Genomic DNA, 22,228 nt, shown 5'->3' with positions numbered 1-22,228 from the left:
GGTCTTGTGCCATTATAATGGCACAAGATGAGATGGACTTGATTAAGTCCATTTTACATAGGAAACAATGTGAAATGGGTCAATATGACCCTTTTCACATTGTATATGCCCCCCCCATTGTGAGTGTCACCCCACGATTGACGCCAACCCGAAGCGTGGCGAGCGCAGCAAGCCCGTGAGGGTCGGCGGTGTGCATCCTCCGACCTTTTCATACCCCTACTATCCACGTCAAGTTATACGCGTCCCCTCGCCACGCTTCGGGCTCGGTGGCTCCCTGCGCTCGCCACACTTTATATTCTCAACTCCACGCCGACGTGAATAGTAGGGGTATGAAAATGTCAGAGGACGCGCACCGCCGCCCCTCGCGGGCTCGCTGCGCTCGCCACGCTTCGGGTTGGCGTCAATCGTGGGGTGCCGTTGAGGGGGTAAAATTGGGGGTCTGGGGAATACTTACATTGAATCCAATGTAAAATAGGGTCCCAGGGGCCCTATTCACATTTGATTCAATGATGCGACCGACGCGATAATTACTTAGTCGTTATGTGTGGTTATGATCAAGGGAGTTCGGGCTCCCACACCGCCACCCCCACCCCCCCTCTGCCCCTCCAATGACCCTCCATTGCCCCTCCGTCACACCCTCATACCCCTGCTGCTGGCAGATGGGAGAGAGGCATGAGAATTTAAGCCACTGATTGGTTGAGAGAGCTGGCCTATTCATTTGAATATGAGTTTTGAAATCTCATATTCAACGATTGGTTGTTCTGATCAGTCAGAAACGGCCATATTATTTAAAAAAATGTTACCGTGTGTGGGCACCTAAAGAAATTTGCATAGAGCAGAGAAAAGGGCGGACTTAGGGTGTCACCAGCCCCGCATCAGCACGCTGCAAGTGAGGGCTGAGGGGCTTGTTTCTGCCAGTCAATGTCTGTAAGGCTCAGCACTGGCTGGCGGGAAGGCCGAGCAGCAGCAGGTAGACTCAGCGGCATTCCTGTATGCTGCATTTTACTTCTCAGATTGCACCGGAGAAAGTGCCACGGGATGGGTGAGTGCCTCTCTGACAAGCTGTGTATATATACCCTAGTGACACCTCTGGGTGGGGGAGAGAAGAACATTATGCGGCAGAGGTGGGAAGTCTCGGAGTGGCACACCCGTGTCATCACCTGCACATGGATATGCCTCTGCCCCTACCACCTAACCCTAAGCTTCTCTACCAGATGCCGAACCCTAACCAAAACCCTAAACCTTCACGCTAATGACTAACCCTAGCCAGTGATTGGTGCATCAGTCAGGATTCCAGCGTCAGGATTCTGGCTGCCAGGAAACCGATGTATAGACTTATTTTATGAATAACACATACATATGTATATCCGTTTGCATGATATTTGTATGCATCATTTTAAAAACCAAATCATAGCTATATTGTATGTGTGAAATGTATAATTCTCTGCTTTCAGAGCGCCCACAGATTCCATTAATAACAGGAACTGACGCTCTGGAAGAGAATAAGACAGTTATAGTTGTCTGCTCTGTAGATCACACCTGTGCCTCCAGGCCGCCGGTTCTGACATGGAATAAAGTTGGACATGAGATATCGGTGAGGCATGAAGAGGTGAAAGCTCGGGAAGTATGGAGGCTGGAAACTGAAATGAGTTACATCCCTTCCTATACAGAGGATAAGACACTGCTGGAATGCACGGCTACATTTCCCAATAATATAACATCAACCAAATCAATAATCCTGAATATCCAATGTAAGTAACCTACTATGTACTGTATATTGTACAATACTCCAATTGTCTGACATGAGCATGAGGGAGGCAATGATACTGTATATGCTCAGACAATATGGATGTTGTGCTCTTAATAGAATAAATAAACCAATAGTGTGTTCATCATCATACTGTATCTCTATTATATAATGGCCATTTTGTCTGTCTAAGTCAAGAACCTGGCACATCCCCTCACGGCTTAATGGCTGTATGACAGGAAACTGCCACCTCTCCTCACAGCTCTCACTGGCAGACTGCAAGGACACAGTTACCTGCCACCTCCCCTCACAGCTCTCACTGACTGACTGCAAGGACACAGCCACCTGCAACCTCCCCTCACAGCTCTCACTGGCTGACTGCAAGGACACATCCACCTGCCACCTCCCCTCACAGCTCTCACTGGCTGACTGCAAGGACACAGTTACCTGCCACCTCCCCTCACAGCTCTCACTGGCTGACTGCAAGGACACAGAAACCTGTCACCTCCCCTCACAGCTCTCACTGGCAGACTGCAAGGGCATAGTTACCTGCCACCTCCCCTCACAGCTTTTACTGGCTGACTGCAAGGACACAGCCACCTTCCATCTACCCTCACAGGGTCACAAATCCGAACCCAATTCTTAGTCCCACCTTCCATTAAAACCCACATCCGCCTGTTCCACAAATTACATTCAGCAGGCTTTCAAGCCAGATGCAAGTCTTCCAGCACTGAGCAGGGTTTCTGAAGTCTCTCTTCACAATCAGCATCTCTGGGTTAATGTTAACATTGACTGTAGAGGCTCCAGCGATCACTATATTGATTAGCATGCATTATTACTAGAGTCATTTATTGTATAATTATACTGCTTGCACTAAAATAGAAAAAGAGGAGAGATAAGTGAATGAACATGGGGAGAGAGGCTGAAAGGCGGTGAGAGGCAGAGGAAAGAGAGACCAGGGCAAGAGGGGAGAGAGAGATGGAGTGAATTTAGGCAATGAGATCTAGAGAAAAATGCACAAAATAGGGAGAATCATTGGTGAAGATAAGAGAGAACAGGCCCCCCAATGCTGATGCTGGTGATCCCCTCTGGGAATACCCTATGGTAATCCCAGGTGATCCCCCTTCTGCAATCCCCCCATGCACTTCACCCTCCACTATCCGAAATTTAAAAACACTAAAAACCCACCATGGATGGAAAAAAAAAAACACCAAAAAAAAACACACCACTCAAGGGGTTAATAAAGAATTTTTTATTTGTCACTGATATTTCTTGTCATAATTTAAGAACATTTCAATTATTCTTTTGTTTGGCTTAAGGGAAAGAAAAAACCCTGGGCGAGATTTAGAGGGTTGACCATTTTTGAGAAAATGCGATTTTTTTTCTCAAATCGCCCTATATCGCCGTTTTTTTAAATCACATTTTTGCCGCAAATTCGCATATTTAATGAGGTATGTATTCCGGCATGAAAAGTGCGAGAAATTGCGATTTAGGGCGATTTTCGGAATGAAAAAGTGCGATTTTTAGTCATGAAAAGGTGCGATTTTGGTGAAATGTGCGATTTTGTCATTAAAAAAAAATAAAAAAAATGGCGTGGGGTCCCCCCTCCTGTACATAACCAGCCCCGGGCTCATTGAGCCGGACCTGGTTCCAAAAATATGGGGGACAAAAAGCGTAGGGGTCCCCCGTATTTCTGAAACCAGCCCCGGACTCTTGGACCGGTCCTGGTTCCAAAAATACGGGGGACAAAAAATCTGGGGTCCCCCGTATTTTGAAACCAGCACCGGCTCCAACAGCCCGCAGTGTCATGCCACAGCCGGGGGACACTTTTTACATAAGGTCCCCCGGCCGTACCATGAGCACCGTGGCTGGTCAGCCTTGGACGGGGTACCTGGAGGAGTGGGGACCCCCCCAATAAAGGGGTCCCCCCCAGGCTTCACCCATCCAGGGCTGAAGCGCGGGGCTGTCACCGGTGTCCCTGGCCATTGGACGCCGGCCTGATAGGGTTAAATTCACATTCCTAACATTGCTTAATACAGGAGAACTACAAGTGCCAGCAGACCTCCCCCGCATGCTGGGACTTGGAGAACCACAAGTCCCAGCATGCGGGGCATTAATGGGCCCGCTGGGACTTGTAGTCCACCTGTAAAAAGAATGTTAAAATAAAACACACACAGAAAAGTAAAACTTTATTACATACACATCCACACACTTCAATTTTACAACAATATACTCACCAATCCAGGATCCAGCGCTGGTCTCCCTTCTGCAGCAGAGCCGGCTCCCCCCGCACTGACAGCGGGGACAACCGGCTTTCTCCGATGCAGCTAACAGCTTCTGTCGCGTTGTCCCAGCGCAACAGATGCTGAGAGCGTCTCCGGCTTATGTGTCTCCATGGAGATGCATAGCTCAGCCAATCAGGGCTGAGCTATGTGTCTTCATGGAGACGCATCGCCCAATCACGCTCTCAGCCTCTGTTGCGCTGGGACAGCGCGACAGAGGCTGTTAGCTGCATCGGAGAAAGCCGGTTGTCCCCGCTGTCAGGGGGGGGGGGGGGGGGGGAGCCGGCTCTGCTGCAGAAGGGAGACCATCGCTGGATCCTGGATTGGTGAGTATATTGGTGTAAAATTGAAGTGTGTGGATGTGTATGTAATAAAGTTTAACTTTTCTGTGTGTGTGTGTTTTATTTTAACATTCTTTTTACAGGTGGACTACAAGTCCCAGCGGGCCCATTAATGCCCCGCATGCTGGGACTTGTGGTTCTCCAAGTCCCAGCATGTGGGGGAGGTCTGCAGGCACTTGTAGTTCTCCTGTATTAAGCAATGTTAGGAATGCGAATTTAACCCTATCAGGCCGGCGCCCAATGGCCAGGGACACCGGTGACAGCCCCGCGCTTCAGCCCTAGATGGGTGAAGCCTGGGGGGGGGACCCCTTTATTGGGGGGGTCCCCACTCCTCCAGGTACCCCGTCCATGGCTGACCAGCCACGGTGCTCATGGTACGGCCGGGGGACCTTATGTAAAAAGTGTCCCCCGGCTGTGGCATGACACTGCGGGCTGTTGGAGCCCGGTGCTGGTTTCAAAATACGGTGGACCCCCAGATTTTTTGTCCCCCGTATTTTTGGAACCAGGACCAGTCCAAGAGTCCGGGGGCTGGTTTCAGAAATATGGGGGACCCCTATGCTTTTTGTTCCCCGTATTTTTGGAACCAGGTCCGGCTCAATGAGCCCGGGGCTGGTTATGTACAGGAGGGGGGACCCCACGCCGTTTAATTAATTTTAATTTTACTTTTACACATATTTTACCAAAGAACCATACACAGATCACAATGATCTGTGCATGTTTCTGACAAAATCGCCATGTTTCTGACAAAATCGCCAGTCAGGATCAGGTCTATTTTTTTTAGATGTTTAGACCGTTTTTTTTTTAATATGCGAATTGTATATTTTTCAATGGGGAAAACATCTGGATGCGAATTCCGGAGATAAAAAAAATCGCACTTTCAGAAAGTGCCATTTCGCGGCAAATCCTGCATTTTTTGCAGATTTTTGCATTTCATTAATTATTCAAATTCGGGAAAAAGTGCGAAAACGGCCGTTTTTGCGATAAAAATCCCCAAAAATTCAGCATCGACCTCTAATAAATGTCACCCCCTATGATTACTTATTCTTGTTCAATCTCTAATTATCCTTTACCAGATGGACCAAAGAATCCCACTATATCAGTAGTTGGAAACATGCAGACAGAGGAAGGAGATAATGTGACCTTACAGTGCACCTGTCAGGCTAATCCTCCCGTAACTTACTACACGTGGTACAAGATCGGTGAATCTAAAACGTTATTACCGGAACACGATGATACAATAACTGTGCAGAACGTGACCTCTGAGAAATACACCTGCTCTGTAATCAACACAATGGGAACAGCCGAGTCCCAGGTGTTCGCTTTTATCCAACATGGTGAGTACTCACAAAGCTGTGAACTGTATGGCTAATAATCTATATTATATTATATAATCAGTGGTCAAGGTGAGCTAGTGTACATACAGCAAGGGAAATGGGGAATTGGGAAAACACCAGTGCACAAGCCTCTCGCACAGTTATAGTAAGGTCACAATGTTGGTCAGCAAATTAACAAACATAAACCATGTTACTTATACTGTGACACCACGTCACAGTATAAGTAACATGTTTTATGTTTGCTAATGTGTATGTGTAGGTTTATATGTCAAACGTCCCTTTTTCTTATTCTAATTAAAAGTTAAGTTTTAAAATAAATAAAAGGGTGTGCCCCCCCCCAATAAAGAGAGTACTTTTGTTTTCAATTGAGCTAGTGTACATGGCAGCACTGTTGCATCACTTTCCTGAGAGATCGCTCATGCACTTACTGTAACTTACCCCTTGGTAGGTAAGGGACTTTGAAGACCATTCCGTAGGGAAGATCAAACTTTAGAGCAGGATCCTAGTGTCATTTATGGATCTAATCACAATTTCTTTATAAATGTTATAAATTGTAATGTTATAATTATTGTTGGTGTCTATTTCCCACACAGGTGATCTCCCTGCTGCTTATTTCCCAATGTCTGGAATTGTCTATCTTTTACTTTTACTCTTCTTTGTCATCATCATCGTCATCATCTTCTTCTGCTGGAGGTACAGATGGTATAATATATTTTACTGCTCACAGAAGTATAATATATATTTGTAATTCCCACCACAAAATGTAACATTAAGGTGACATACAGATGGGGCAGGCCTCTTCCTTGCTGGCGAATCACCAGAACGTCAGCGCTGGCGATCCGCCAGCAGCCTGCCTCACCATCTAACTCAGACGCGTGTGCGTCTCATGCGCACGCGCGTCTCAATCTCCGTCGACGGGAACCCTGTCCGTCTCCGCCGACAATCCGGCGGTGACCCGGGGGAGGTCGAAATAGATATGGCGCTGGCGGGGGATGGCGGCTGGTGTCGCCATCACCATCCCCTGCAAAGATGGGATCTGCCCCACCTGCCCCATCTGTAGGGTGCTTGATTACAGGCAGAGGGGGTCATTGTACCCAAGATCCTGTGTTGTTGTTTTTTTAATTATTATTTCAATATTTATGGATGAATCATATACATGGATTTCAAAACTTGTAGTTTATTTTGATGTTTCTAAACTTCAAAGATCAATAAATTGTCCTCATGAATCTTAAAGGTTTCCCCTTCCTGTAAAAAATTTGGCAAGCACTCTGCATTGCCAATGTACAGCAATGCCTGGTTAGCTGACAACCATACAGTGTAAGTTTTCAATTTTCAGTTTAGATAAATTAGGATTGCCACCCCTAGGGCAGTAGGATGAGGAATTGGTGGTATTGGAGGATTTAAATGCTCCATTAATTGTTCTTCCATAGGTTTGGTTGTCTGTTACTGTATAACATATTCTCAAAGTTCCAAATCATTTGGAGAATTGAAAAAGGGGTGTTAGAGAGAGTATTAGCTAAGACTAAGGGCCTTATTCTGATCAGTGCGGCCCGATCAGAATATGCGGCCACGACCGTGCAGGCGAATCCCCGCCTTCCATACGGATCGCCACCTCCGTCCGTACGCGGATATGTGGCGATCCGCATGAAATTGGACGGGGATTCGCCTCCTCCGTCTTGGGAGCAGCCCCTGCATTCGATGGTCGCCGAACATCGAATGCAGGGCCGCACGCTCCACCAGGTCCCGCCACACAAGACCACACGGACACTTGTCCGTGTGAAATCATGTATGGGGGCGGGCAGCTGACATCCGGCGATGTCAGATGCCCGCCCCCTACACACGCGTCACGGCCTCATTACCATGCATACGCCCCGCGTTTGCATGGGAACGCCCATGAAACGCGGGGCGTATGCATAGGGTAATGAGGCTAAGTAGCCCCTCACGCCCCTCTACGCCCCCTGTGCGGCGTGTCAAGAATACGTTCGGCGAAATCGCCTGCACATGCGCAGAGTGACCTCTGCACATGCGCAGACGATCACCATCGGCGGGACGACCGCATGCGGAGAAATCCGCACCGATCAGAATAAGGCCCAAAGTTCTAAATGAGAAACTAGGAAACCCTATACAGAACTAAAATGACATCTAATGGGAATATATACGGATGGTTGGAGGATACCGATGCCGGTATCCCATGCAGGGAGCCTAATACTACCGAACACCCTGTCCAACCACTATTGGTGTCTTTTGGCCAAACCATCAATCATCAACTACAAATGTCATCTGTACATCAATGTAGTGTTGTCAATCTCTGACACAACCGCTCCTCAAAAACAATTGGGGAACCGCTGCAGTGTCCGGCTGGACTTTACTGGCCACTTTCTATGGATGAGGATCACAGATTTACAAGCAGATAGTTAAATCATAGGTGTCTGGCGATATTATTGTAGGTGCCCATACACTAGTAAGATTTATCTGCAGTTCTGGCTGGTTGGAACAAAAACATGGTTATGGATGAGTGACAAATTGTAAGTTTTCTAGCATTTCCAAGCAAATTGTCAACTGTCATTTGCTCTCATCCATAACGATGTTTTTATTCCAACCAGACAGATCTGCAGATAAATCTGCGTGTGTATGGCCACCTTAAGAGCTCTAGAGTATCAGCATTGTTTTTATAGCGCCCAAAAGACAAAAGTTTTTTATTGAGATTTTTTTTTTAATTATTAAATGATGTAAATTGTGGCTACCTGTTATTCTCAGGGCCAGTTTTGGTGGGGTTAACAGTTGTGGTTTCATACCCTCCAACATCTGAAGGGCAGAAAGCAGTACAAATTTGAAAAGGGGGCGTGGCCGCAGGTAAAGAGTATGTGGCTCCGCCCCATTTCCTATACTTACAATGGAGAGTTGGAGACCCAAAAAAAGGTAAAAAAGCGCTTTTTGGACGGTACAGGCCACTAAAAAATGGTACTGTTCCGGCCAAAATGTTGGATAGTATGTGATTTCGTCTATCAGTTTGACAATAAATTATTTGATTTGATCCTGGACCCCAACCTAAGGGACCCCTGTAAGAGTCTCAAGGTGCACAGTTTAGGAAGCACTGATTTAGCCCATAAATTGAATAGATGAAATGCTCTGTATATCTCTCCTTCCCCAGGTATCTAGTTCCGGGTACTAATCTGTGTTATATTTCATGTTTTCATAGAAAGAAAGTGTGTCACCCATCACATTGCAGTAAGGTAACAGTATGGACTATTGCAATCCACTATATTTCTTAACAGGTCATTCCTACATTACTAATAGGAGATATTTAGTCAGTAAAATAGGCAGATAATTCTATCATACAGCCAGGGCCGCCAAGAGAAATCCTGGGCCCCGGTACAACAACTTCCTGGGGCCCACACAGATAGAGCTCCTCTGTGGACCTGTTGTTACGCCACTGCTTCCAAGGTGGATACAGGGACAAAAATGTACACCGTAATGTCTATTACACATGTCACACACCCATAATGCTCATTACATGTAATGCCACACACCGTAGTGGGAAGTACACATTATGCCATACACCGTAATACCTATTACATATTTTACCACATGCCATAATGCCTATTACACATTATTCCACACACCGTAATGCTCATCGCATATTAGGGGGTTAATATGCTTGTTGCCATTGGATTAACCTGCTCTGCCAGGTGTTACATGCTCTGCCAGGGGTTAACATGCTTGTTGCCATGGATTTACATGCTCTGCCATGGGTTAACATGCTCATTGCCATGGATTGATATGCTTACCAGGGGTTAACATGCTCAATGTCATGGAGTAACAGTACATGCTCTGCCAGGGGTTACATGCTGACTTCCAGAGTCGGATGTCTGCCCCAGCAGCATGCAGGGAGGCAGCAGACACAGAGCAACCAGCCACCCACCTTCCACCTTGGAACACAGTGACCTAGACATGGGTGGGGAACCAGGTCTGGGACTGCTGGGCTGGAGACATGGCACTGGCACCCAGGCTCGGACTGGCCTGGCGGGGAACCGGGAGATTCCCCGGTGGGCCCCCTGCACTCTAAACTCCTCCCACTTTTAAAGGGGGGAGGGGCCTGCTGTGGCTGCTACCTGACAATGTTGCCGGCCCAGGATGTCGCCGCCGGGTAGTCAGTGTCATCCGCTGCGGATGACTGACCCCGGCGGTGGATGCGGGTGGGACGGCAATTACGTCCATCAGCTGAGAGACTCACGCTGGCGCTGCTGGCTGTCTGATTGACAGCTGAGCTGCCGTCCGCTGCTGTGCTGGGCTGGCATCATTTCAGGCGGCCGCGGCTGTGGGACGGGCTGACGTCACCTGACACGACGCACATGACGACGGTGATCCTTCCAGGACCTGCCCGCGCTTTACTGTCTGGGGGGGGAAGTTGTGACTGGTCCTGTGTCACACCCTTCCCGCGCTCTGCTGGAGACTCCTCTGGAATCTGGTCCTGGATGCCCTTTACCAGGCTCCTGCCCGCACTGCCTGCCTGGACGGATAGCACCGTGTGACCTAGGCTTCAGCTTTAGGTAAGCGTGCGTGAATGGCAGTCACTGGCTGGCTGCTTTTTACCATCTGATCTGTCTGCTGATATTTTGACAATATTGTAGGTGTGTTGGTTTTTTCTTAATTCTTTGGCTTGGGTTTTATTTAATTTTATATTAGCCGCCTATGTGCTGTACTATTATCTGAGTGGGGGGACCTATGTAATGTACTATATGGGGGGGCCTATGTGCTGTACTATATGAGTGGGGGTGACCTATGTAATGTACTATATGGGGGGGCCTATGTGCTGTACTATTATCTGAGTGGGGGGACCTATGTAATGTACTATATGGGGGGGCCTATGTGCTGTACTATTATCTGAGTGGGGGGGCCTATGTGCTGTACTATTATCTGAGTGGGGGGACCTATGTAATGTACTATATGGGGGGCCTATGTGCTGTACTATTATCTGAGTGGGGAGACCTATGTAATGTACTATATGGGGGGGCCTATGTGCTGTACTATTATCTGAGTGGGGAGACCTATGTAATGTACTATATGGGGGGCCTATGTGCTGTACTATTTGAGTGGGGGTGACCTATGTAATGTACTATATGGGGGGCCTATGTGCTGTACTATTATCTGAGTGGGGGGACCTATGTAATGTACTATATGGGGGGCCTATGTGCTGTACTATTATCTGAGTGGGGGGACCTATGTAATGTACTATATGGGGGGCCTATGTGCTGTACTATTATCTGAGTGGGGGACCTATGTAATGTACTATATGGGGGGACCTATGTAATGTATTTTATTGGGGGCCTATGTGCTGTACTATTATCTGAGTGGGGGACCTATGTAATGTATTATATGGGATGGCAAAGGCGAATCTAAGGGGTGCACCGGACCACCTAGTCTTAAGGTGTGTACAGAAGGCAGATATGCCGTGCTATGCGAGTTCCGATACGCACGGCATGCGGCAGGGGCACAATTTAGACTATATAGTGCAGATCTGCCTGCCCTCACTATATCGCTGCAGATTTGTGCTCACTTAGGAGCGCGCATCGGCAGCGCATCGGGCTCATTAGCCCTAAAAAGCCACCAATCAACATGCGATATGGCTTCCGATGTTCACTAAGTCGGGAACATCGGAATCCATATCGCCCCCATGTGTACACACCATAAGGAATTGCTTGTTGCCAAGGAGGATGTCTCACGCCGCTGAACCCACCTAATTGAAATAAATGACAGCCGGGCAGAGAGCGCTGTGCGCTGCCCGGCTGTAGTCTAAGCAGTGGCATCGATATTTTCAGTTTTCCCTCTGGACCGCCGGCAGCCAATCGGGAGCGGCATAGGTGGTATTGGTAGCTGCTCCTGATTGGCTGCCGGACCTCAGTGCGAGAACTGAAAATATCGATGTTAAGGTACCCATAGACGGTCTGTTTCCGGAACGTCCGTTTTGTACTATGCGATGCGCGCTCCCGCGCATCACATAGTACGGTACAAAAAGTATGTGCTGCACATACTTTTTGTACTAGCTAAACATCGTATCGGATCGCATTGCATGCACTAGGCATGCGATCCGATACGATGCATGCTAATTAAGACCCAAACGGATCCGTTTAACGGACCGTGTATGGGCACCTTTACTGGTTAGACTACAGCCGGGCAGCGCACAGCGCTCTCTGCCCGGCTGTCATTTATTTCAATTAGGTGAGTCCAGCGGCGTGAGACATCCCCCTTGGCAACAAGCAATTCCTTAGACTAAACAGCCGGCTCTCTGCCCGGCTGTCATTTCTTTAGGTGCATCCAGTAGTATGACATCCTCCTTGGCAATTAGCAATTTCCTCCCCACCTTGGCAACGAGTAATTCCCTCCCCCAATGGGCATTACGTTGTGGTCTAAAGTGTAATACCACGCACAATTTTGTGATGCCACGCCTCCGTCCCATGAGGCCACGCCCCATTTTTGCCGCGCGGCTACGCCGCGCAAAGGTCCCCCTTGCTTTTGGATTTGGGAACAGCCATTACCATATTTCTACATTCACCTATTGGTGTGCCCCATGTGCTGTACTATTATCTGAGTGGGGGACCTATGTGCTGTATTATGTGTGGGGACCTACATGCTGTACTATTATCTGTGTGTGGAGGACCTATGTGCTGTATTATATGTAGGGGGACATACGTGCTGTACTATTATCTGTGTGTGGAGGACCTATGTGCTGTATTATATGTAGGGGGACATACGTGCTGTACTATTATCTGTGTGTGGAGGACCTATGTGTTGTAATATCTGGGGGGTGGTATTTGCTGCATTATCTATGGGACCTATGTGCTTTATTATCAACGTGGGGGATTTATGGATCAAATGTCACACACCTATGATTTTGAGCCAATTTTGCCCGATTATCGGCCCAAAGTGCAGAAATCGGATGAAATTGGCCCAAAATTCTAGTGTATAGCCACTCCTCTCTGGTCAGATGGCCACACCCCTTCAAAAAGACCACGCCCCTTGGTGGGCCCCTGTGAGTGCATTTCCCTGGTGGGCCCTTCGTGCCCCAGTCCGACACTGCTGGCACCTGCTGCTGGTGGCTGGAATGGGAATGTGAGGAGTAGGGAACAGCTGACTCAGACCCGGCGTACTCGCCACCAAATAATTTTTTTTCAAACTGTGTGTCCAGACCAGGGCCCCCCTGACAGGCCCGGGCCCAGGTTAACTGTACATGCTCCCCCCCTCTCTCGGCACCCCTGCATACAGCCCACCAAGAACCTCTACAATCTGATGGGGGGTAATGCAATATATAGCACCTATCCTTGTGTATCAATGCCAATTCCCTATAAGCTTGCGAGCAGGGCCCTTCTACCTCTATGTCTGTCAGTTTTGTTTCATCCCTGTTGTGCTCAGTTGTAAAGTACAATGGAATTTGCTGACTGCACTGCAGCATATTAATATAAATGTATTAGCTTCTTCAATGTTTCAGGGTCAGTTCCCCATCATCAGGAAGATGAAAACAGTACCTTAAATTCCTTAGCCAGTGAGAGAGAGAACATTATCCAGCTCTGGAGATACAGGACCGCATGAATCATCTACGGTGTTGCGACTTGTATTCAGCAGCCCTCTGATTCCCCCTAGTGGCCATTTCATAATAACACTGTTACAGAGAGTTAATTCTCATTTCCTGCTTTAACCCTTTGAGATCCAAGTGAATCTGTCAAAATAGGTGTGAAAATTGCCAAGCAAAAGTTTTTTTTCGCCATCATAATGACCTGTAATGTCACCTTTTATAGGAAATATAATTTTTTTTTTACACAAGGTTTTTTTTTTTTAAATTTATATAACAAATGTGAGCGACGCTGGCATTCTTATTAGATATTTTGCACATCTCTCACAGAGTTGTTGGCACTAGTTGTCCTACTATACAGTACAGTTATACCACACAGTACAGTTATACCATACAGTACCACACAGTACAGTTATACCATACAGCACAGTTATACCATACAGTACAGTTATACCATACAGTACTGTTATACCATACAGCACAGTTATACCATACAGCACAGTTATACCATACAGCACAGTTATACCACACAGTACAGTTATACCATACAGTACTGTTATACCATACAGCACAGTTATACCATACAGCACAGTTATACCATACAGTACAGTTATACCACACAGCACAGTTATACCATACAGCACAGTTATACCATACAGTACAGTTATACCATATAGCACAGTTATACCACACAGTACAGTTATACCACACAGTACAGTTATACCATACAGTACAGTTATGCCACACAGTACAGTTATACCATACAGTACAGTTATACCATACAGCACAGTTATACCATACAGTACTGTTATACCACACAGCACAGTTATACCATACAGCACAGTCATACCATACAGCACAGTTATACCATACAGTACAGTTATACCATACAGCACAGTTATACCATACAGTACTGTTATACCACACAGCACAGTTATACCACACAGTACAGTTATACCATACAGCACAGTTATACCATACAGCACAGTTATACCATACAGTACAGTTATACCATACAGCACAGTTATACCATGCAGTACAGTTATACCACACAGTACAGTTATACCATACAGCACAGTTATACCATACAGTACAGTTATACCATACAGCACAGTTATACCATGCAGTACAGTTATACCATACAGTACAGTTATACCATACAGCACAGTTATACCATACAGTACTGTTATACCATACAGTACAGTTATACCATACAGTACAGTTATAGACAGTGACTTCCAAACTCTTTTGAATCACGGTCCCGTATAGTATCAGAATTTTTTCAGGGCACCACTAGGCCAAAAGTTTCTAAGAAAAAAATATAAAATGATGTCATTTAGTTAGGGTTAGTTATATGAGGGAAAGTATTTGCTTCTGTCTGTCCACATATTTTAGTAAAGGAAGCCACAAGCACTAGTTTTGCCTATTACACTGACCAATATGAATAACTTTCGGACCACCAACCCGAGTCACCCATGGTGACACAGCACACAGTTTGGGTACCACTATTATAATCAATATCCAAAAGGAGAATGTTGTGAGGAAATTTGTCTTGCTTTCCTTGTGATAGCTGCTGAGACCAGTATGCTATGTATACATGCTTCATAATTTATATATTTACAGCTTTTTATATCGTGCAGCAAATTCCGTTGTGCTTTACAATTGAAAACAATAATGATAAAACAAACTGGGTAACAGAACGATACAGAGGTAGGAGGGCCCTGCTTGCAAGCTCACAAGAGAATATACAAACTCTGCACAGTTCCCATAGTGGGAATGAAACCCATGACCTCAGTGCTGTGACTCAGTAATGCTAACCACTACACTGTCCGTGCCGCCCTTATACTGTATATGTAAAAGACTCCAAAAATGCAAGTAAAACAAGTTGGATGACCTAAAAAACAAATCATTTTTCATATAACAAAAATTGTAGGCACAACTATTATTATTATTATTATTATTATTATTATTATTATTATTATAAAAAAAAATAATTGTATTAATGGAATGAGCTCAGAGACTCAGATCAATGTATGAGAACAAACTAGAGAGACCAGAAACTGTCAACATTAAAATGTCTATACTGTATCCTTATAATGGCACATTGGACAAAAGTGAAAAAGCTTAGTGCAATTGTTTGGAAAACACAGACTTGTCACCATGCAGGATTCCTGACCTCATAGCCCCAGCTGCTATTGGTCAGATGCATAAGCTGAGGCATCTTCAGCTGGCCAACTACATGAAATATTGCGACTGATGATTGCGATGTTGTATCCCAGCTTGCGACATTGGTTGCAGTGCTGGGATCGCAGCTACATGCAGGATGGGATTCAGTATGAAATCCCGGCGGTCGGGATCCCGGCGTTCAAAATCCCGACGCCGGAATCCCGACCGCCAAAATCCCGACAAGGGGGGGACGTGGATTGCCCCTCCTTGCGGGCTCGTTGCGCTTGCCACGCAGCGGGCCCGGTGTCTCGCTACGCTCGGCAAGCTAATTTATTCTCCCTCCAGGGGTGTCGTGGACACTCACGGAGGGAGAAAGTGACGGGATTTCGTCGGTCGGGATTCCAGGGTCTGGATTCTGAATGCCGGGATCCCGACCGCCGTTATTTAAACTGCATCCCGCAGGATGCAGGAGGTGTCACTTCTACTGAGATGTCGCCTGCAAGTCCCTCCTAGAACTCGGTCACCTATATAATGCTGCTTTTAATGCGGTATTGAACTTCCATTGAATCAGGATTGTACAGATAAGATTTGGCACACAACTGGATGTGTTCCTCACTGCATACAAGTCACTGTACCCATTTATTTCTGTGCATGCAATGCTGCAGCATATGTGGTTGAGTTGTGTTCAACTTGAGTTTTCTTCATTTTTTTTTAATAATAGTAAATAACTTTGACATTCTTGCTATGAATTTTTAAAGTCCGCAGAGCTCCAAGAATCCACATACGCTGATCTCCAGAAAACAGATGGAGCAGATACGTATTATACCCTAAAGGTAATAATATCAGAACAGATGTGAGATAATGTGCGCACACAAAGGGGGGTTGGCGATCGAATGATGTGAAAGGCCCATGCATATGAAAGGTTGCTCTGAGGCAGCCTCACATATGCGTGCACCCTCAGGAGGAAATGGGCAGGTAGCGGACATCCCACACGTCCTCATTACCATAAGAACACCCAGCTTTCTCATGGGAACACCCATGAAATGCTGGGCGTTCCCATATGGTAATGGGGCTACCCACCGCCCCACACCCCTCTCTGTCCCCCCCACACCCCTCTCCGCCCCCCTCCTGGGTGCATGTACCGAGCAATCCCACTATTCGCAGTGGGTGCACGCACCCAGCACATGCACATGTGCAGAAATGCGCATGCACACAGCCCAGCGATTGGTCGGGCTGCGAGCGTATTCTGGTTGTGAAGCGAATATTGTTCCACAATCCTGAATATAAAGGCACCAAAAGATACGATAAGCGTTACGTATACTTAACACATTGAAGAACTTGAATTCTAGTTAACAAAGGAAATAATATACACAGGAAATGTAAGCAGGTTAAACAGATGTTCCCCTTGCTGTTGCCTACATCTGTAGCCATCTGGGAGCTTCGGAAGACAGGAAGGAGACATTTTGCATGGCCATTAAATTGGCAGCTTATACTAGAGGAAGGTCCATGACCTTATTCATGGGCAGGTCTACTGAACAGTATAGCAATCCTCAGTCTTCTCTGATCCAAACCATCATCTATCCTTCCATCACTATGCAGATACCTCCCTGGATTGCCATCCACCATTTTTTTTATTGGTGTTCTGTGAGTTTGAATAACAAACGTATCCAGTTACCAGATCAATGGTGAATATGAGTTGAGTGTCTACAAATAAATGATACCATTACATGATCAGTGTAGTAATGTAGTAGGAAAACTTCCTTGTCTTTTAAATCTGAATGTAATAAAAGAGGTACTTACAGTATCTGCTCTATTCACCATGAAGAAGGCATCAATGGAAACAATGGTTGGGTACAGTCAGTATCAAATTAGCCTCAATATCAATCATGACAAAACAAGTTGACTGATGATGATGGTGATGATGATGATGATGATGATGATGATGAGAATGACCTGTAGCCAACCAAGAGGCTCTTTTATCAACAAGTTGTATCATTAACAAATGAGTTTCATCACCCATTGGGCCCCCAAATGTACAAATAAGGGTGGGCACAAGATGTCGCGTCTCATGCCTACAGGTGCCTAAAGGTGAATATACTCTTATTACTATATTTCTGGGAGAAGTTGTGATCAGCTTAAGTTGTTTTTTCTCTCTCCATGTTTTGTAACACATTTTTACATAATTCTTACATTTCTTTCTTGTGCACAAACTTTCAAAGACTGCAGAACTCCAAGAACCCACCTACACTGATCTACTTAAAAGAGAAGCTACAGATACATATGAGGATTTAAAGGTAATATTGTAAATAGATGAATCTTTGCCATGCTCTGACACTCTTTGCAATGCTGCCATACCTGTCCCATGTTCTATGTTATTCCACACAAAATACTCCTGCCATTCATTTATGAATATGGTAGTGTTGAATGGGATTAATCTGGTGCCCATGGCCATACCTACAGTTTCAATGTAAAAGTTTTCCTATAAAATACCATATTGTAAAATAAGCTGATTACTCTCAATTATAACCTTCAATAAGTGTTCAGCAAATGCTCTCTTATCTAAAGGAAACGTTATGACTTCTATACCATTTGTATGTTTTATGTGGGTGTATAGGGAAGTGATATCAGCTGTTACCTGTCAGTGGTCTGTTACCACAAATAAGCTGCTGAGATTCACTGCCACCAGGGCAATTCTGTTTGGGAAATGTTTGGCACCTGCACCAAGGTTTGGGTGTTTCCAGTTATTGCAAAGCAACAGCCACAGGTGCGTGCCTGTGCAGTGTAGTGATCACAGACCAGCACTTATAGGGAATTGCTCTGGCAGTATTTAATGACACTTCAGCTAGTGATAGATGTTAATTGATTGGTTAGTAGGAGCCAATCAGCTCCTGACTGTCCCTTTTAAACCCAGCCTGTAACTTAACACTCAGGAGCTGATTGGCTGGTTATAAAGTACCAGGCACTCTATCACTTCTCCCTCATCTCCAGGGGCGTAACTAGAACTTAATGGACCCCATAGCAAAATACTGAAAGGGGCCCCCCCAGGGACAATGGCAGGTATTCAATGCGGCCGGCGAGGGGGTTAAACAGCAAGGATTGCAGAAAACCAGCGATCCTCGCTGTTTAACCCCCGCACTGGCCACTCGCTCTATTCAACGTTCTGGGGAAATCCTCGCCATCACAGGACGGGGACAATTCCCCAAAACAGCAAGACCCGCGGCTAATGCAGAAAACTCACTGTATTTAGCCGCGAGTCTCGCTGCTTCTGAAGCCGCATCCGCCAATTCCCCCTCGCTCAAAAAATGGAGCGAGGGGGAATTGGCGTATGAGGGGGGGGCTGCATTGAATACTGACAGGGTGAGTGGTGACAGCGAGCAGGAAGCTCTGCTAGCTGTCGCCGCTCGCCCACAGCATTGAATACCTGCCAATGTCATGAGAGATATGGAGCGACAGCGATAGGAGAGAGGGAAGGAGCAACAGTGATGGCTAGAGAGAGGGAAGGAGCGAAAGTGATGGGAGAGGGAGAAGGAGCGATAGCGATGAGGAGAGAGGAAAGGAGCGACAGCGATGGGGAGAGAGGAAAGGAGCGATGGGGAGAGAGAGAGAAAGAGAGAAGGAAGTACAGTGACAGGGAGAGAAAGAAAGGAGAATGATGGGACGAGAGATACATTGAGGGGTAGAGATCTAAAATATAATTGTGCAATAATGCAATAAAATAAATAAGATGTCACATTTATTGCCTTAGAAAACCCCACCGCCCCCCATGCCACTTTGGGCATGAAAAAGGATTTTCGGCAATATCAGGGCAGTGGCAGCAGCACGGACAGGACACCAGCGCTCAGCAAGTCCAGTCCTGCAGTCAGTGGACGCCGGGGGCCTCAAACTCTTGTCGTGAGTGCTGGAGTCCCGTCCGTGCTGCTGCACTGCCCTGATTTCAAATCACTTACTCTCCTCCTTTCCTGTTGTAGTCTCACTCTCCTCCCGTGCTCCGCTCTGCTCAGTCATATCCTCCTCCTCCCCCCCAGTGCTTACCTCACCTTCCTGCTGGTGCCGATCACTCACTGCGCGGTGCGCGCTGCACGGGGAGGGCAGCGTCAGGTGCCTCTTGAGTGTCACTGACACTTTGTTGCTCTGGTGTAACTACTGAGTGCAGGGGGAGCTGCGGGCCCCTGAGACAGCCCGGGCCCCATAGCAGCTGCACCCCCTGCACCCTCGGTAGTTACGCCACTGCTTATCACTACTTCATACATCTACCTCACAATGGGCCAGATTCTCTAAGATTCAAAAGTGATAAAATGGAGAGTGATAACCAGCCAGCCAATCAGCTCCTGTCTGACATTTTTCAAACACAGTCTGTGACATGGCAGGTAGGAGCTGATTGGCTGGCTGTTTATCACTCTCCATTTTATCACTTTTGAAGCTTAGAGAATCTGGCCCAATGACAGAATGGCACATTAGGACATCCCAAGAGGCACAATCAATGGGCAGGATCAGGGTCTGGTTCATTTAATACAATACTCAAGTAGCGAATCATACATGACGCAGCAGAAACAGCATTCTAGGTAATGACAATGTTCTCCAAAACGTATCCTAATAAAGAAGACAAATATTTTGTGCAATAATCGCGCCCTTTGTGACCAGAGATAGATTAACTGGCACCCAGAGTTTCATGCGCATGGCCACAAAAACAGTGGACCCCAGCAAACGCAGGCGTGTCCCTGCCTGCTTGGGGCGGGCAGATAATGTCACGTGATGTAAGCGCCCGCCCCCAATTTTGCAGAAGACCGTTAAGCTTAAAAGTAATTCCTGGTTTACCTAACAGAGGAAAAAAAATTCAATGGTGAGTAACAATGTGCGGGTGCAAGCGAACGGGTGTGTAAGTCTTCAGCGTAGCGAGGGGAGTTGGTAGGTGGGGGGCAATTATCGGTGCGACGTTAACCTGCTTGCCAGGCACCGAATATACACTTATTAGCAGGCAGGCCTGAATCAGGCCCAAAGATCTTTGGGCATAAACTAATTTATTTGTGTTTCTCTTTGCAGTTCAGCAGAGGAGATAAACAAGCTGCAATGTCTGATTATGTGAATGTACAGAACGGAGGTGCCACAAACCTAGATCATTGAATGTTTACCCCTATGGGCACCTGGACTTACCCACCACACCACCTACCTAGAGACAGAGACATCTACCTATAACATCTATCTACAAATTTGGGCGCAGTCAGCTTACCCACAAATGTGTTGCTCTTGTGGTCATATTGCAATTGCGCCTAGCTGTGCCCATGTGTGACCCCTAACCAGGAGCATACGCACCCTGCAGTCCTATGGATCACAGAGCAGACTTAACAGGGCACATTTTTTAGCTGAACCCAGTTGGAAATGGGGGGAGGTCAGGGGGTGCTGTGAGAGAAGGGGGTGGCAGGACAGAGGGGATCAAACAAAGGGGTGTTCAGATAGAGGAGGGGATGGAGTGAGGAACATATGATGTGAGATGGGTAGAGGAAAGGCCAGCCCACAGTAACTAGCCACATACAGGTGTCCTGACAGGTCTGCCCGGCCCCTTTACAATGAGGGGGCATGGCCAATGGGAGGGACATGGTCACGTAAAAAATCTTAGCAGGGGCCAGGTGCCTTTCTCCCCAGCTCAGCATACAGCACTGATGCAGTGGCAGTTAGATTGCCCCTCTCTCCTACTGCCCAGCTCCTGCCCAGCTCTCTGCAACGGGGAAAGTGGTACCGGGACCCTCCATCAGACCCGGGTCTGGGTGTTCATTCTCCTCTCGACGTCTCTGGCCGCACGCTGTAGCCCTGGAGGCTAGTGGAGAAGGGCTATGTGGACGGAGAAGGCAGAGTAGCCCAGAAACAATATTATCTCCCTCCTGATGCTGCCTGTCCTAACTGTAGATGTCAGCAGCAATGCACCCCACCACCCAGTACTTTGGTGCCTCTTAAATATTCTTTGGGGGACCAAGCCACCCTTTTGCAATCCCCACTGCTCCAGCACCTATGATACAGGAGACAATCTATATATTTGTATTATCCTAAATTGTGTAAAATAAAATAAACCAACAACCGAAAATGTTCTCATTGTGTACATGTTCTCCTTACTAGGACACCTGTACTACTGTACATTGCAGAAGTCATACTCTGTGATTTTATATCAGGAAATAATACAGGGCACAAACAGATAAGCAAACCCTGTACAATGTGCTCACTGAGGATAAACTAACAACTGTCCTATTATGTTGACATGCATCAAGGTCGACATGGGTTAAGGTTGACACGGGTCAAGGTCGACATGGATCTCGGACGACATGACAGTAGGTCGACACTAGCATTAGGTCGACATGAACTAGGTCGACAGTCAAAAGGTGGACATGGGGTTTTTCACTGTTTTTGGAGCCGACATGTGCCGACAGGTGGTATTTCATGCCCTACCATCCACTAGGGCGTTATGTGAGAATAAAATAGTGTGCCCAAAGTGCGTTGCTCTTCAAACTGTGTCCTTTCGGGTAAAAAAACAGTGAAAACCCCGACATTCGGGTAAAAAAAATAGTGAAAAACCTCATGTCAACCTTTTGACTGTCTACCTAGCCCATGTCGACCTAAAACTAGTGTCGACATAATGTCATGTTGACCTAGACCCATGTTGACCTAGATCCATGTCGACCTTGACCCATGTCGACCTTGACCCATGTCGACCTTGCTGCATGTCGAACTAGTGGTGGCTGCCCAATTCTTGCCAACCTAGTTAGGGTCGACTAAACGATCCCAACCCATGTACATTATGGGGT

The 22,228-nt window shown here is 46.7% G+C and overlaps 1 protein-coding gene across 1 annotated transcript; it reads left to right on the top strand.

Moving 5' to 3' along the window:
• The first annotated feature begins 1,038 nt into the window (after nucleotides 1-1,038).
• LOC146041453 (sialic acid-binding Ig-like lectin 7) lies at nucleotides 1,039-21,503 on the top strand. Its single transcript, XM_083161431.1, has 8 exons — nucleotides 1,039-1,042; nucleotides 1,455-1,751; nucleotides 5,444-5,704; nucleotides 6,298-6,397; nucleotides 8,904-8,937; nucleotides 16,196-16,270; nucleotides 17,657-17,731; nucleotides 20,478-21,503. Exons 1-8 carry the CDS (start codon nucleotides 1,039-1,041, stop codon nucleotides 20,556-20,558), a joined length of 927 nt encoding a protein of 308 aa, XP_083017557.1. The 3' UTR covers nucleotides 20,559-21,503.
• The last annotated feature ends 725 nt before the right edge of the window (nucleotides 21,504-22,228 follow it).

Source organism: Crinia signifera, chromosome 19 (assembly GCF_055691185.1).
Source record: "Crinia signifera chromosome 19, ASM5569118v1, whole genome shotgun sequence".
Lineage (NCBI taxonomy): Eukaryota > Metazoa > Chordata > Amphibia > Anura > Myobatrachidae > Crinia > Crinia signifera.
This window is presented reverse-complemented; position numbering and strand designations above follow the sequence as displayed.